We start from the raw sequence: 15254 nt of genomic DNA, 5'->3' as shown, positions 1-15254 counted from the left end.
AGTTTTCAGCAACTTTAGGGTCATGCACTGGATGTAAAGCCCAGCTTGGTCAGGGACTAACGGGAGTCCCACTGGCAGTCCCAGCCCAGGCTTCCCTGCTTACTCTCCTAGCTTCCCACAGAGATAAGAATAAAGCCTCAATTTATTTCCTAATAGGGAACAATCTGTAATTCCTTCAGGGATTTTTCAACTCAGTGAGTAAATGAAATGTAAGGAGGCTCATCTTTCCTAGTAATTATATCTGTATGACCTGGGTTCCAAAGCCAATAAATGAGAAGGCAATGGTTCTCTGTCAAATATTATGAAAGAGTTCAACCTACCCCAGAGATAAGAGAGTAAGTAACCCAGTCATCACACATTCAGGAGGCTGATAAGCCAGTGAACCATGATAACCCTGGTAGCAATAAATAAACATTGAAATATACAGACATGAAATCTGCATGGAATTTGGCTATTAAGAGTAAAGGGTAAATGTGATTGTAATTTTTAAAGATAACACCCACCAGATCAGGGTTATTTCAGGTAGACATCAAGTGCTGTCACCAAAGTCATTTTTAAATTTTTAATTCTTTTTATTGAAGTGGAGTTGATTTTACATTATTATATCAGTTTCAGGTATACAGCATAATGATTCAAATTTTTATCGATCATATTCCATTTAAAGTTATTATAAAACATTCACTTTATTCCTTGAACTGGACACAATGTCCTTGTAGGTTATTTACTTTACATATAGTACTCTGTATCTCTTAATCTCCTACCTCCAATTGGCCCACCTCTTTCTTTCTCTCCACTGGCAACCACTAGTTTGCTCTCTGTATCTGTGAGCCTGTTTCTGTTTTGCTATATTCATTTATTTTTTAGATTCTTCATATAAGCAATAATCTATGGTATTTCTCTCTCTGACTTATTTCACTAAGCATAATACCCACTAACAACAGTCATTTTAAACAAAAAAAATTAGATTTGGGGTAGAATGAAGACAGTTACATTCTCACTGTCAAGGGAAACTTCTACAAAGAAAGACGGCTTCAAAATCTACGTGTAGACTTGAAACAAAATTACAGTGAGCGCATTTGTTATTTACAGATTCTTACTATCTCCAAATTTAACTATACAAGATTTTAGTAACAGACAACTTTATTAAGGTAGGCAAAAACTTGAACAGATGATAGGTACAGAGTGTAACTAGATGACAAGGAGTGATATTAGGTAGTCTGCGTGGTATACTGTGTTACTTTGTCAAAGGGTTAAAAAACACAACCAATTTAAAACCTCAATCTCTCTCATCTGTGTGCTCTCTCATTTCTGCTTCCTAAAGCCAAAGAAAGTGGTGAAAATGTCTGTAAAATGTTTTGTAAATACTTCCTGGGTCAGCAAATTCCCTAATTATTCTGGTTATTTGATAAGAACTTGAGACTCTTTGAAATTCCTCAGTCGTGATATCCTCCCCACTCACTAAAAAAAAAAAACAAAAACACCCAAAAAACTAACCATAGAGCTACTTACATAACTATATTTAGGAAAATCACATATAAACTGAAAATTCTTCCATCAGTAACCCGGCTGCCCCATGCCTAAAAGAAATGACACCTTGTCCAGCTCCCTAAAATATGAGCCCTTCCAGATGAGAACCTCAATGAAATGCGTGCTTCTAAGACTGTACTAAAGAATCCACAAAGCCCTCAAGTGCTTGTCTTATTCACATAATCAGAAAAAGGCAATGAAAGAAAGTATATAGTGCACACCAGAGTTCTTACCTTAGGAAAAGAAGCTGAACAATTACAGCAAGGCAATTTCAATTCTTTAATTCACCAACAACTAGTTTCTAAATAAGAACTGTCTCTTAAGATGTTCTCTATGTATGACAGTCGGAGAAGGCAATGGCACCCCACTCCAGTACTCTTGCCTGGAAAATCCCATGGACGGAGAAGCCTGGTAGGCTATATAGTCCATGGGGTTGCTAAGAGTCGGGCATGACCGAGCGACTTCACTTTCACTTTTCACTTTCATGCACTGGAGAAGGAAACGGCAACCCACTCCAGTGTTCTTGCCTGGAGAATCCCAGGGATGGCGGAGCCTGGTGGGCTGCCGTCTATGGGGTCGCACAGAGTTGGACACGACTGAAGCGACTTCGCAGCATGTATGACAGTGCAGACACATTCAAGACATTCTTGAACAAGAAAAGGACTGTTTCTTCAAACTCAAATGAGCATGCAAAATTTTTCACTTGTTTTCTGACCTTTGATGAGATGGTACCTTATTAATCTGTGGATATTTAGACAGAATATGAACAAACTCTTCATAAGGGCAGAGACCTCCAGCGTCCGGAACACAATCTGGCACAGAGTAGGTGTGTAGTATCTGTTGACTAAGCGAACCTGTGTATTTCTCCCTTTAAAGTACTGGGGTAAAGGCAAATGCAGTACAATAAAGCTGGCTGGACCAGAGGGGGTTTATGTGATGTGGGGAGACTCTGCAAATCAATGCTAAGAGCTGATACAGTGGCTAACATTCACAATATTTGTTACTCACTTCAGAAGCTGATGCATAAAAGCAAGCTCGATTCAGCAATTCACTACGGAGCCAGTGTGGTTACTTTTCACACAGTTTTAGGAATCTGCTTAGATTTATTACTGAGAACCCATCTCCCAACGCAGGAGACATGAGACAAGGGGTTCAATCCCTGGGTCAGGAAGATCCCCTGGAGGAGGGCATGGCAACCCACACTCCAGTATCCCTGCCTGGGGAATCCCATGGAGAGGAACCTGATGGGCTACAGTCCATGGGGCCGCAGATTGGACCAACTGAGGCGACTTAGCATACAGGCACAGTCTGATTCCTTCCCTTCTGATTACTCCATAGGCTACCGCAATCTATTTTCGGCTCCCAACACTGCTCCGGCCAAGGTGACCAACGACCTCTCAGCGCCAAGCGCAACAGACGCTAGACATCCTCCTGGCCTTCAACACAGGTGGTCTGTCCTGCTCTCTCCCCGATCTCCCCTAACACTTGCTCTTCAGTTCTGGCCACTGCTCTCGCTTAGCCTGTTCTTCTCTACCTGACATATACCTGTCCCTGGGCCTCTTCTTTTCTTCTCTCCTATCTGCTCAATGTTCACCTGCTTCAGTGGGTTTCAAACAATATGCCTACGACTCCCAATACCCTCTCCTGAGCTCCCAAGTGCCTGCTGGAAAGTTCAGTGTCATCTAAAATTAGATGTAACCAGAGTGAAAATGATCTTCATTCTTCCCTTCCCCTGTTCCCAGCTAGCGATGCCATCGTTCACCCAGCTGAGCACTGGAAAGGTGCCTGTCTCTCACCCCATCCGACCCTTCCTTCTGCTCATTCTACCTCCGAATCTTCTCTGGAACCATCCACTTCTTTCTTTTTCCACTGGCACAACCTTCCTGCAAGTCACTTAGTTTTCTCCTGTAGTGTCCTCGTAGCTACCCTACTTACTCCCTTCCAATCAAAACTGATCTTTCAAAAGTGAGAAATTTATCACATCTTGTTTAAAACCAGTCAACAGCTTCCTGTGCTTTTTAGGATAAATTCCAAAATCCTTAGTAAGATCTACAAAGCACTGATGATGTCATCTCCATCTCCCCTTCTAGACTTTTCTTGCACCATTTCTGTCACCAGTATCTCTTTTAAAATGTTATAAAATTTTTCATTAAGATAATATTGGTCCATAAAATTATGTAAGTTACCAGTGTATAACATTATATATCTACTTCTGAATCTTGCTGTTGTTGAGTCATTAAGTCGTGTCTGACTCTTTGTGACCTTGGGGACTGGAGCCCACCAGGCTCCTCTGTCCATGGAATTTCCCAGGCAAGAATCCTGGAGTGGGTTGCCATTTCCTTTTCCAGGAGATCTTCCCGACCCAGGGATCAAACTCAAGTCTCTGGCACTGGCAGGCAGATTCTTTACCACTGAGCCACCAGGGAAGCCCCAACTTCTGTATATATCACAAAACTTTGTTTCCATCCATCACCATTGGGTTGATCCCCTTTATCCAATTCTCCTTCCCTCTGCCCTTTTTCCCCTCTGGTAACCACTACTCTGTTCTCTGCATCTACGTGCTTGTCTTTGTTTGGTTTGTTCATTTATTTTGTTTTTATATTCCATATGTGAATTAATCATATGGTATCTGTCCTCTGTGTGATTTATTTCATTCAGCATAATACTTTCAAGATTTATACACATTATCACGCATGGCAAGATTTCATCTTTTTATGGCTAAGTAGTATTCCACTGCATGTGTGTGTGCACAAATGTGTGTGTGTGTGTGTGTGTGTGTGTGTGTGAGATATTTTTATCCATTCATCCATTAATGGGCACTTAGGTTGTTCCTGTATCTTGGCTATTGTAAATAATACTTCAACGAACATGGGAATGCAGATATCTTTTTGAATTAGTGTTTTCATTTTCTTTGGATAAATACCCACAGATGGGATAGCTTGTCACCATCATATTTTTTTTAAAACTTTCTGTGACTGTATTCCCTTTTTTTCTTTATTTTTAATTGAAGGATAATTGCAATATTCTGGTTTCTGCCATATAGCAACATGGATCAGCCATAGGCATACATATGTCCCCTCCTTCTTGAGCTTCCCTCCCATCTCCCACCCCGTCCCACCCCTCTAGGTTGTCACAGAGCTCAGGTTTGAGTTCCCTGAGTCATACAGCAAATTCTCACTGGCTATTTTATGTATGTTAGTGTGTATGTTTCCATGCTACTCTCTCCATTCGTCCCACCCTCTCCTTTTTATTTACACCTGCCATGTCTGTAAATCTGTTCTCTATGTCAGCATCTCCACCACTGCCCTGCAAATAGGCTCATAATACCGTCTTTCCAGAATCCTTATACATGTGTTAACATATGATATTTGTTTTTCTCTGACTTCCTTCACTCTGTATAACAGGTTCTAGGTTAACCCACCTCATTAGCACTAACTCAAGTGTGCTTCTTTTTATGGCTGAGTAATATTTCACTGTATATATGCACTGCAGCTTCTTTATCCATTCATCTGTCAATGGACATCTAGGTTGCTTCCACGTCCTAGCTATTGTAAACAGTGCTGCAATGAACACTGGGGTACATGTGTCTTTTTCTATTATGGTTTTCTCAGGCTATAAGCCTGGTACTGGGATTGTTGCATCATATGGTAGTTTTATTTCTAGTTTTTAAAGGAATCTCCATACTGTCTTCCATGGTGGCTGTATCAATTTCCATTCCCACCAACAGTGTAAGACAGTTCCCTTTTCTCCATACCCTCTCCAGCATTAATCATTTGCAGAATTTTTTATGATGGCCATTCTGACTGTTGTGAAGTGATATTTCACTGTAGTTTTGATTTGTATTTCTCTAATAATGAGTGAATTTTGATTTGCATTTCTCTAATGGTTTTTCTAGTAGTCATGTATGGATGTGACAGTTGGACCATAATTAATTAGTGATGCTGAGCATCTTTTCATGTGTTTATTAGCCATCTGTATGTCTTCTTTGGAGACATGTCTGTTTAGGTCTTTTGCCCACCTTTGGATTGTGTTGTTTGTTTTTCTGTTATTGAGATGCATAAGCTGCTTGTATATTATGGAAGTTAATCCTTTGTCAGTTGTTTCATTTGCTACTATTTTCTCCATTCTGAGGGTTGTCTTTTCACCTTGTTTATAGTTTCCTTTGCTGTGCAAAAGCTTTTAAGTTTAATTAGGTCCCACTTGTTTATTTTTGTTTTTATTTCCATTATTCTAGGAGGTGGGTCATAGACGATCTCGCTGTGATTTATGTCATACAGCGTTCTGCTTATGTTTTCCTCTACCATTATCTCTTAATAGAATCAAAGAATAACTCAAGAAGAGCTTAAAATACACCATATTCTGAAAAGCCTCAGAAAACAGAACAAAATCCACAGATGTTCCAAATCAAATGATTTCTGTTTTGGCTTGTAGTTTCCACTATCATATTTATCAAAAGCAGCTCTGAGATATGTTTTGTAATTATGTGGCAACAGTTTATCATAGAATGATTCAAAATGAAAACCTGCTTATTCCTGTCAAAAGATGAGTCACTGAAGTTCCCCAAATCTTCTCAGCCAGTGGCTCCCAGATTTTCCAGATCAGTTAAGAAACTGAGAGGGGCCCAGCACAGGGGAGTCCCAATTTTTTCTCCAAAGTGAAAATATTAAAACAAACAAAAAAAATTCACACACATAAAAGAAAGAACATTTTAACAAAAATTGAACACCTGCAATCAGAATAAAAGCTAACATTCTAATTTAATAAGTTTATGGCCTATTTTTTCTCATTTCATTAAAGATTTGTGAAAGCAGCTTCCCAAACTGACACCAGAGGCTGGACTAGACTTTGATAACCACTGTTTGAGATAAAAACTACTAAGTTCATGGAGCATGTGTGCATGCTCAAACATGTCCAACTCTTTGTGACACCCCACCGACTGTAGCCTGCCAGGCTCCTCTGTCCATGGGATTTTCCAGGCAAGAATACCGGCTGCTGCTGCTTCTAAGTCACACAGTCGACTCTGTGTGACCCCAAAGACGGCAGCCACCAGGCTCCCCCGTCCCTGGGATTCTCCAGGCAAGAACACTGGAGTGGGTTGCCATTTCCTTCTCCAATGCATGAAAGTGAAAGGTGAAAGTGAAGTTGCTCAGTCACACAGGCAAGAACACTGGAGTGGGTTGCCATTTCCTTCTCCAGGGGATCTTCCCAACCCAGAGATCAAATCCACATGTCCTGCATTGGCAGGTGAATTCTTTACTAGTGAGCCACCTGGGAAGCCCAGATTCACGGAGGGGTTATTTATTTTCTTGCTCTAAAAATACCTTTTTTTTAAAAGTAATTTTGCTTAAGTACTGAGAAAGGAAATAATAAGCATTCACTGACATTTGAGAGTGTTCTGAGGTCCACACCTAGACCTCTCAGTATTAGCATTTGCTGATTTGACACTCAACAGCCAGGCCATTTCTGTTCTCCTGTTAGACATAATCGACCTCACAATACCTACCTCAGCGAAGGTTAATCTGAGGCACGATAAAATCATACAAAGCAAGCCCACTTCGTGACTCTAAGTTCAAACAAAAAAAACAAGGGTACCTTGCAACTCACAAAACACGAAAGACCCTCTTCTACTGCTAAACAAATGACGTTCTTCACTCAATCATAGAGTCGCCTCACTTTCTAAAAGCATCTGATCTACAGCAAAGCCCTGATTTCTTAGACCTGACCCTGAAACACACTAAATCCAAATTATAAACCAGGTTTCTCCTAACGCCTTTTTTCTGAGAGGCCCCAGAGTTGCCCATGACGAGCATTCTCATTCACCGCAGAACAATAAAAACAAGGTTTTTCAACCATAGGCGTGTTTCCTGGGGTCTTTGGCTGAAAGCATTGACAGTATCAAAGTATAAGATTCTTTTAAAATTCTCATAATCCCCGCCATTTTACAGCAAATTAATTCCCTACCCACATTAAAGCAGACTAATTTTATTTTTCCTTATATCCTTCCAACCCATGCCCACTGTGTATTTTTCTCTTACAGAAATCACTGTGCATACCATTTTGTTTTCTGCTTTTACTTGCTTTATCTCGTGTCACTTTTGAATGGCTGACTACTACGTCACCACGATTTTATTCTTAAAGCACTTCTCCGTAGAGAAATAAAAGAATAAAGGAGGAGAATGCACACCTTGCTTGCAATATCAATATCCTACTTAAGCCGTCAAGAGCAGCCTTATCTAGTCAGTCTTAAGTCACATGCACCCAAGTTCCTATTTATCTGATCAGTCGACAAAGAAAAATGCAGTCTTACGGTTTTTTGAGAAGAGAATTATGCAACAGCACCAGACTCGGTGTCCAGAGGCTTGAGTTGTCATGAACCCAGAAACAACAGTGTGACCTCTGGTTAGTCACTGACTCACTCGGCGACTACTTCCTCCCTTGCAAAGAATGAAACTGGTCCCACATTTGCTCTTTCAGTTATCAAGTCTGTGTTCCTGCTACTTCCCTGAGGGGGAAAGAGCCACAGGTCTGGTGGTCACTTGACTCGGGTTGGCCTGGACTACTCCCATCGCCCTAACCCGGGATGCCTCGTCCTTTCCCAGGGCCCTTCAGATCCTCAGTTACTACCTCTCCTTCAGCACCTCGTCACAAGGCAGAGAAAGCCAGTCCTCAAGCAGCTCGTAACTTAATTAGGTGCACAGATCAACTGGAACTCTTCCTCCAGTAGTTTTATAGGCGCGTGGAAAAAGTGCATTCAGTCAAATGTGAGGGTGTGCAAACACAACCGCCAGTCTGCAGAGATGATTTCCCCTCAAAGTTTCTTTGCTCCAGCTTGTACCGAGTCGACCAGGGGTGAGGCTCGCCAGCCAGCTCTGCACCCACGCCTCTGCTTAGAGAAACACGGATGCCTGTAAAGATGCTGCCAGGGGTCGATCAAGCCCCGCCTGCCCCGCACCTGCGCGCCGCCCCCCCCCCCCCCCCCGCCCCCGCTCCGGCGCGCCCCTCTCAGCCTCCTCGGCTCCAGCTCACCCACCGGTGGCACCTGCTGCGCCACCAAGCAGGTGACGATCCCGCTCAGCAAGATGAAGGTTAGACGACTCCAGCCTAACATCCTTCCAGCCACCAACATGCTGCAAAGGACTCCTGAGGAGGCCGCACGAGGCACCACCTGAGCGCCGAGCAGGCCACGCCCACGCTGCCACGTGACCTGACAGCCGGACCGCGCCACTCGAGATGTGGGCGCGGGGAGATAGGCACCGGGGTGAGGGCGGCAAGGAGAGGAACTGGCTTTTCAGTGACGCAGCAGGACGATAGAGCCTTCCGAGAGGAAGAACAAACCCCCAGGATGGAAGGTGAGCGCTCGAGTTAGGACCGTGGTGTTCGTCCCACCTCCCGCACCGCGGGCAGTGGTTGCGCCCAGCCGGAGCTCCAGCCCTAAGCCCCGCCCCGGCGGGTGCGGCTGTGGAACTTTCCTCACCTCGATCCCTCACAGAGGGCCGCGCCCTCCTCAGAGCCTGGGGGTGGGGACCACCTCCCCTCTTCCGGCCGGTGCCGCCGCGCACCGTTCCCGTAAGGCCCAGGGCGAAGTCTGCACTCGGGCTGCTCGGTACCAAATGTCCATGAGACGGGCACAAGTCACGAGAGTCTCAAAACGCGGCGTAGCCCGCGACAGCGACCGTTCTTTGCCCTCTGAGGAGAGCAGGGCCCGAAGTGAGTGAGGTTATTGGTCCTGACCGTGGGGTCACCCGACGGCTGTCAGGGGCCAGGAGCAGGGCATAGTTCATTCTCACGGATGCTCCAGGCTGTGAATTTACCCTTTAGACTTTCGCCTCTGAAGTGACAAACCACAGAATTTAGGCTTCGGTTTACTCGCACTGAGACAACAGGTGGAATGCCCAGGAAGGACCGAGAACCTTCCTTCCGTGGAGTGAAGCGTCTGTGTACCTTCTTCACGTGCTGCAGTGAGAGGACGCAGGTTGGCACAGCCCAGGTGGACCTGGGAGGAGGGTAGGCGGGCAGTCTGTTATAGCCTGCACCTAGAAAACAACTTTACAGGTGTATTTGCTTGGCATGTGTGCGGTGTTTGGACACTGTTGTCCTAGTCAGATAAAGTGTAAGTGTTAGTCGCTCAGTCGTGTCCGACTCTTTGCGACCCGGTGGACTATAGTCTGCGAGGCTCCTCTGTCCGTGGGATTTTCCAGGCAAGAATACTGGAGTGGGTTGCCATGCCCTCCAGGGGATCTTCCCGACCCAGGAATGGAACCCAGGTCTCCCCAATTGCAGGCAGATTCTTTACCATCTTAGCCATATAAATTCAATAGGAAATCCTGAGCTCTCGGTTCCACTTTATGATTGAACCTTTTTGATTTCCAACTGGCTTTTTTTTTTTAATGCTTTAGCAAAATCAGAATACTGTCACTAAAATCTTCATATATATTTTTTTTTCTTATGTAAGTTTGAAATTGCAGTTTTACCCATTTGTATTACTTTGTTAGAAAAAATCAATGATTTTGTTGGAGATTGGGAAATGAGAATTTGATATGTGGGAACATTTATTCCAGTTTTTTCTTTTCTTTTTTTTTGGTAGATGACAGGATTCCTCTCTTTGATGAGGGAAGTTTGCTTTTTAAAACATATCACATGATTAAAGTAGTTCCTGATTCAACAGTGAGCAAGAAGATCATCAGTTCAGTTCAGTCGCTCAGTCATGTCCAACTCTTTGCGACCGCATGAATTGCAGCAGGCCAGGCCTCCCAGTCCATCACCGACTCCCACAGTTCACTCAGACTTGTGTCCATCGAGTCGGTGATGCCATCCAGCCATTTCATCCTCTGTCATCCCCTTCTGCCCCCAATCCCTCCCAGCATCAGAGTCTCCTCCAATGAGTCACCTCTTCACATGAGGTGGCCAAAGTACTGGAGTTTCAGCTTTAGCATCATTCCTTCCAAAGAACACCCAGGACAGATCTTCTTTAGAATGGACTTGTTGAATCTCCTTGCAGTCCAAGGGACTCTCAAGAGTCTCCTCCAACACCACAGTTGAAAAGCATCGATTCTTCAGGGCTCAGCTTTCTTCACAGTTCAACTCTCACATCCATACATGACCACTGGAAAAACCATAGCCTTGACTAGACAGACCTTTGTTGGCAAAATAATGTCTCTGCTTTTCAATATGCTATCTAGGTTGGTCATAACTTTCCTTTCAAGGAGTAAGCGTCTTTTTAATTTCATGGCTGCAGTCACCATCTGCAGTGATTTTGGAGCCCCAAAAAAGAAAGTCTGACACTGTTTCCACTCTTTCCCCATCTATTTGCCATGAAGTGATGGGACCAGATGCCATGATCTTAGTTTTCTGAATGTTGAACTTTAAGCTAACTTTTTCACTCTCCTCTTTCACTTTCATCAAGAGGCTTTTTAGTTCCTCTTCACTTTCTGCCATAAGGGTGGTATCATCTGCATATCTGAAGTTATTGATATTTCTCCCAGCAATCTTGATTCCAGCTTGTGCTTCATCCAGCCCAGCGTTTCTCATGATGTACTCTGCATTGAAGTTAAATAAGCAGGGTGACAATATACAGCCTTGACGTACTCCTTTTCCTATTTGGAACCAGTCTGTTGTTCCATGTCCAGTTCTAACAGTGATAGAAGCAAGGTCCGATGCTGTAAAGAGCAATATTGCATAGGAACCTGGAATGTTAGGCCCCATGAATCAAGGCAAATGTGTAAATAGGTTGATTTATCTTGGACCTTAGAGTAAGTCTACAAAAAAAGAGGAAAAAAAGTAGAGGATTCCCATCTTTTATATAAATGGCTATTTGATTTGAAATCATCTTTTTTTTTGCATTTTATGCAAACATTCAGGTTTTATTTTTACTTATTCTTGGTGGGAGCTGATGTCAGGAACCGAAAGGCAAGCAGTAGTAACTTTTGTTTTCTACCTCCTAGCTGAATAATAATACACATAATGTAGCATTTTCATTAAGCAAGACTTTTTACATTTCACATTAGAATACATTACTCTTTTCTTGAATAAAATGAGCAGTTACTAAAGAAACCATCTTTGGAGGAAGTGTTTAATAATCGTATTTTATTTAAATCAGGGGCTTACCTCATAGCTCAGTCGGTAAAGAATCTGCCTGTATTGCAGGAGACCTGGGTTCGATTCCTGGGTCAGGAAGATCCTCTGGAGAAGGAAATGGCAACCCACACGTGTACTCTCACCTGGAGAATCCCATGGACAGAGGAGCCTGGCAGCCTACAGTCCATGGGGTCGCAAGAGTCAGACACAACTTAGTGACTAAATCACTATTTAAATAAATCCTCCAGTAGGAAATGGAGAATTTATTGCCTTTACTTAGAAGAAGGCTGTGTAAGTAGTTACATGTCATGTTCATTTGTGCCGGTCACCTCATTTCCTTATTAGAAACATTTTATTTCCACATCACAGTTCGCAAAAAGACTTTCAGGTTTCAGAATTCTGTATCTCTTTTGGCTTACTTCCCTCTTGATTCCACTCAGGCTTTATTAATGGTTCGCTTCATATCATCTCCATCTTTGTAAATTTTCTTTAGAATGTTCATTAATTCCTCACTAGGATCTGTTTCGGAGAAGGCAATGGCAACCCACTCCAGTACTCCTGCCTGGAAAATCCCATGGAAGGAGGAGCCTGGGCTGCAGTCCATGGGGTCGATACGAGTCGGACATGACTGAGCGACTTTACTTCCACTTTTCACTTTCGTGCATTGGAGAAGGAAATGGCAACCCACTCCAGTGTTCTAGCCTGGAGAATCCCAGGGACGGGGGAGCCTGGTGGGCTGCTGTCTATGGGGTCACACAGAGTCGGACACGACTGAAGTGACTTAGCAGCAGCAGCAACAGGATCTGTTTCAATGTCATAGGACGTCTAATCTTTCTAAACGTTTTTTTCAACCTGAGTCAGGTAGTTCCACTGTGTGTTTTCTGCTTTCTTTATGTAGATAAGAACTGTATCTTTCTTGACCTTTTTTGAACTGCCTTCCACAGAGATGGGTTTCAAGAGATTGTTCGTAATCATGGAGTAACTCTTCCCATTTAAATTCTTTACCAAAAGATCAAATGATCTCTCTGTGAAATGTACCTGCACATTCCCAGTGGGCACTTGATGAACTCCAGTGAAGTTAATGTAGATTTTCATACACTTGTCTGACTGATCCCATCCATAATTACTGAATTTCACTGTATATGCTATTTTAATAAGAGCAACCACAGCAGCTAGCTTTTCATTTTCTAAAAGTTTTGCTTTACCTCTGTGATTTCTGCTGCATTTTGTTTTTTATTTCTGTCTCAATCTTGGGTTTTTCAGCTGTGAGGGGACCAGATACTCTTTTTCTGGTGGCTTTTTCCAGCGGCACTTTCAACTCTTCTAGATCTTTCTGTAGCTCTTCTTAATTGAAGCCATGGTTGGGCTGCAGCAGACAAGACCCTGGCTGCGGTGGCACAGGGACAAGAACAGGAAATGCCACCCTGAACATGCTCACCCTGAGCACAGACTGCACTGGCATTGATCATTCATCTTTTTTAAAAAAAATTTTAACAAATAAAAGATTCTTTAAATTCTGTGGTGCTTTATAATTTTCAAAAATTACACATACATGATTTCATATAATTGCATTATTGCCCCTCCCCTGTCACTTCTCCCCAACTGGTAACCACTAGTTTGTTTTCAATATCTTTGAATCTACTTCTTTTTTGTTTATTAACTGGTTTGTTTTATTTTTCAGATTCCACAGTATGACTGATAGCATACAGTATTTCGTATTTCTCTATATTATTTCACTAAGCATTATGCTTTCCAAGTCCATCCATTTTATTACAAATGGCAAAATTTCCTTCTTCTATATGGCTTTAGTATTCCATTGTATATATTTATATGCCACTACTTCTTTATCTATTCATCCTGATAGACTCTTAGGTTTCTTTCATACCTTGGTCATTATAAATGATGATGCTATAAAGATAGGAGTGCATGTATCTTTTCCATTTCTGTTTTTTGGATATATACCCAGAAGTGGAATTTCTAGGTCATATCAGTTCAGTTCAGTCACTCAATTGTGTCTGAATCTTTGCAACCCCATGGACTGCAGCACCCCAGGCCTCCCTGTCCATCACCAACTCCTGGAGTTTACTCAGACTCATGTCCATTGAGTTGGTGATGCCACCCAAGCATCTCATCCTCTGTCATCCCCTTCTCCTCCTGCCTTCAATCTTTCCCAGCATCAGGGTCTTTTCAAATGAGTCAGTTCTTCCCTTCAGGTGGCCAAAGTATTGCAGTTTCAGTTTCAACATCAGTTCTTCCAATGAATATTCAGGACTAATTTCCTTTAGGAGGGACTGGTTGGATCTCCTTGCAGTCCAAGGGACTCTGAAGAGTCTTCTCCAACACCACAGTTCAAAAGCATCAATTCTTAGCTGCTCAGCTTTCTTTATAGTCCAGCTCTCACATCCATACATGAGCACTGGAAAAACCATAGCTTTGATTAGACAGACCTTTGTTGGCAAAATAATGTCTCTGCTTTTTAATATGCTGTCTAGGTTGGTTGCAGCTTTTTTTCCAAGGAGCAAGCGTCTTTTAATTTCATGGCTACAGTCACCATCTGCGATTTTGGAGCCCGAGAAAACAAAGTCTGTCACTGTTTGCCCATCTATTTGCCATGAAGTGATGGGACCAGATGCCATGATCTTAGTTTTCTGAATGTTGACTTTTAAACCTACTTTTTCCCTCTCCTCTTTCACTTTCATCAAGAGGCTCTTTAAAACTAGGTCATATAGTAGTGACCTAAAAATAGAACTACTCTATTTTTAGTTTTTGGAGAAACTGCCATACTGTTTTCCACAGTGGCTTCAACAATTTACATCCCCACGAACAGTGTACGAGGGTTTCCTTTTCTCCACATCCTTCAAGATCATTTATCTTAAATACTACTGAGAGCACTTTAAACATGTTACCAGGGACTTCCCTGGTGGTCCAGTAGTTAAGAATCTGCCCTGTAATGTGGGGAACTAAGATCCCACGTGCCATGAAGCAACTAAGACTGTGTGACAATGAAAGATCTCACATGATGCGACTAAGACCCAGCACAGCCAAATAAATAAATACTTAAAAAAACACATCACCAAACACATTTCTTTTTTCCTTACAAGAGGATGTTAATTGCTTGTTAGATGGTCTGGCAAAATCAGAATCTTTATGCAGAAAATTTATGTCAATTGGCATAATATTCTTAGACATGATTTTCATATAACTTTGTGTTTAACTCTCAATACTCTATTATATACCTTTGATTCTGTTTTCAGACAAAATTTAAATCAAGTTCCCTAAAATTATGCCATTTATGTATTTTTTAAATTACACCTACATCTTTTTTCTTAACCTACTGGATTTTTTGGTACTAGATACAGAAGGAAGACCAAGGCAAATGTGCAGCCATATTAAACTTCACTGTGCTTTGTGGCACACTGACATATTCATAGAAATGGTATTTAAGTGTACAAATGATTATGTTGGAAAGGGTGGTTCAAATATTACCTACACAGCAAGCATCAAGAATAAGACTTGGATAACCTGTTTAGTATGAAGAGTCAGCATCAGTAATCGAATTGTTTATCAGAATAGCTGAAGGTCTTGGTAAGCTGTGGACTTTTTCTAATCTCCTATCTAACATTCCTGGGTTCCTGAGGTGGAGACTTGATTTA

The 15254-nt window shown here is 42.3% G+C and overlaps 1 protein-coding gene, 1 long non-coding RNA gene and 1 pseudogene across 4 annotated transcripts in view; 1 reads left to right on the top strand and 2 right to left on the bottom strand.

Annotated features, from left to right (window-relative positions):
- ASAH1 (N-acylsphingosine amidohydrolase 1) overlaps window positions 1-8723 on the bottom strand; it is a 31633-nt gene extending 22910 nt beyond the window's left edge. The window contains exons 1-2 of one of the 3 annotated variants that reach the window (XM_019953550.2): window positions 8558-8697; window positions 8152-8410 (exon numbers count right to left, since the gene is read on the bottom strand). Coding sequence is in view for 2 of the 3 variants with exons in the window: in XM_070781599.1 (XP_070637700.1) it covers window positions 8558-8653 (96 nt within the window). In the remaining variant the exon portion in view is untranslated. Of the gene's footprint in view, window positions 1-8151; window positions 8411-8557 lie in introns of all 3 variants that reach the window. The other 2 variants (XM_070781599.1, XM_019953549.2) reach the window with 2 other exon arrangements.
- Window positions 8724-8741: 18 nt separating this feature from the next.
- Window positions 8742-15254, top strand: part of LOC139180151 (uncharacterized) — a 232318-nt gene continuing 225805 nt past the window's right edge. The window contains exon 1 of the long non-coding RNA XR_011564461.1: window positions 8742-8876. This is a non-coding gene — a long non-coding RNA (uncharacterized lncRNA). The remainder of the gene's footprint in view (window positions 8877-15254) is intronic.
- On the bottom strand, window positions 11993-12929 carry LOC109553368 (calcyclin-binding protein-like; annotated as a pseudogene).

This window comes from Bos indicus, chromosome 27 (assembly GCF_029378745.1).
Source record: "Bos indicus isolate NIAB-ARS_2022 breed Sahiwal x Tharparkar chromosome 27, NIAB-ARS_B.indTharparkar_mat_pri_1.0, whole genome shotgun sequence".
Taxonomy (NCBI): domain Eukaryota; kingdom Metazoa; phylum Chordata; class Mammalia; order Artiodactyla; family Bovidae; genus Bos; species Bos indicus.
The sequence above is the reverse complement of the archived record's forward strand: the minus strand, read 5'-3'. Positions and strand labels throughout refer to the sequence as shown.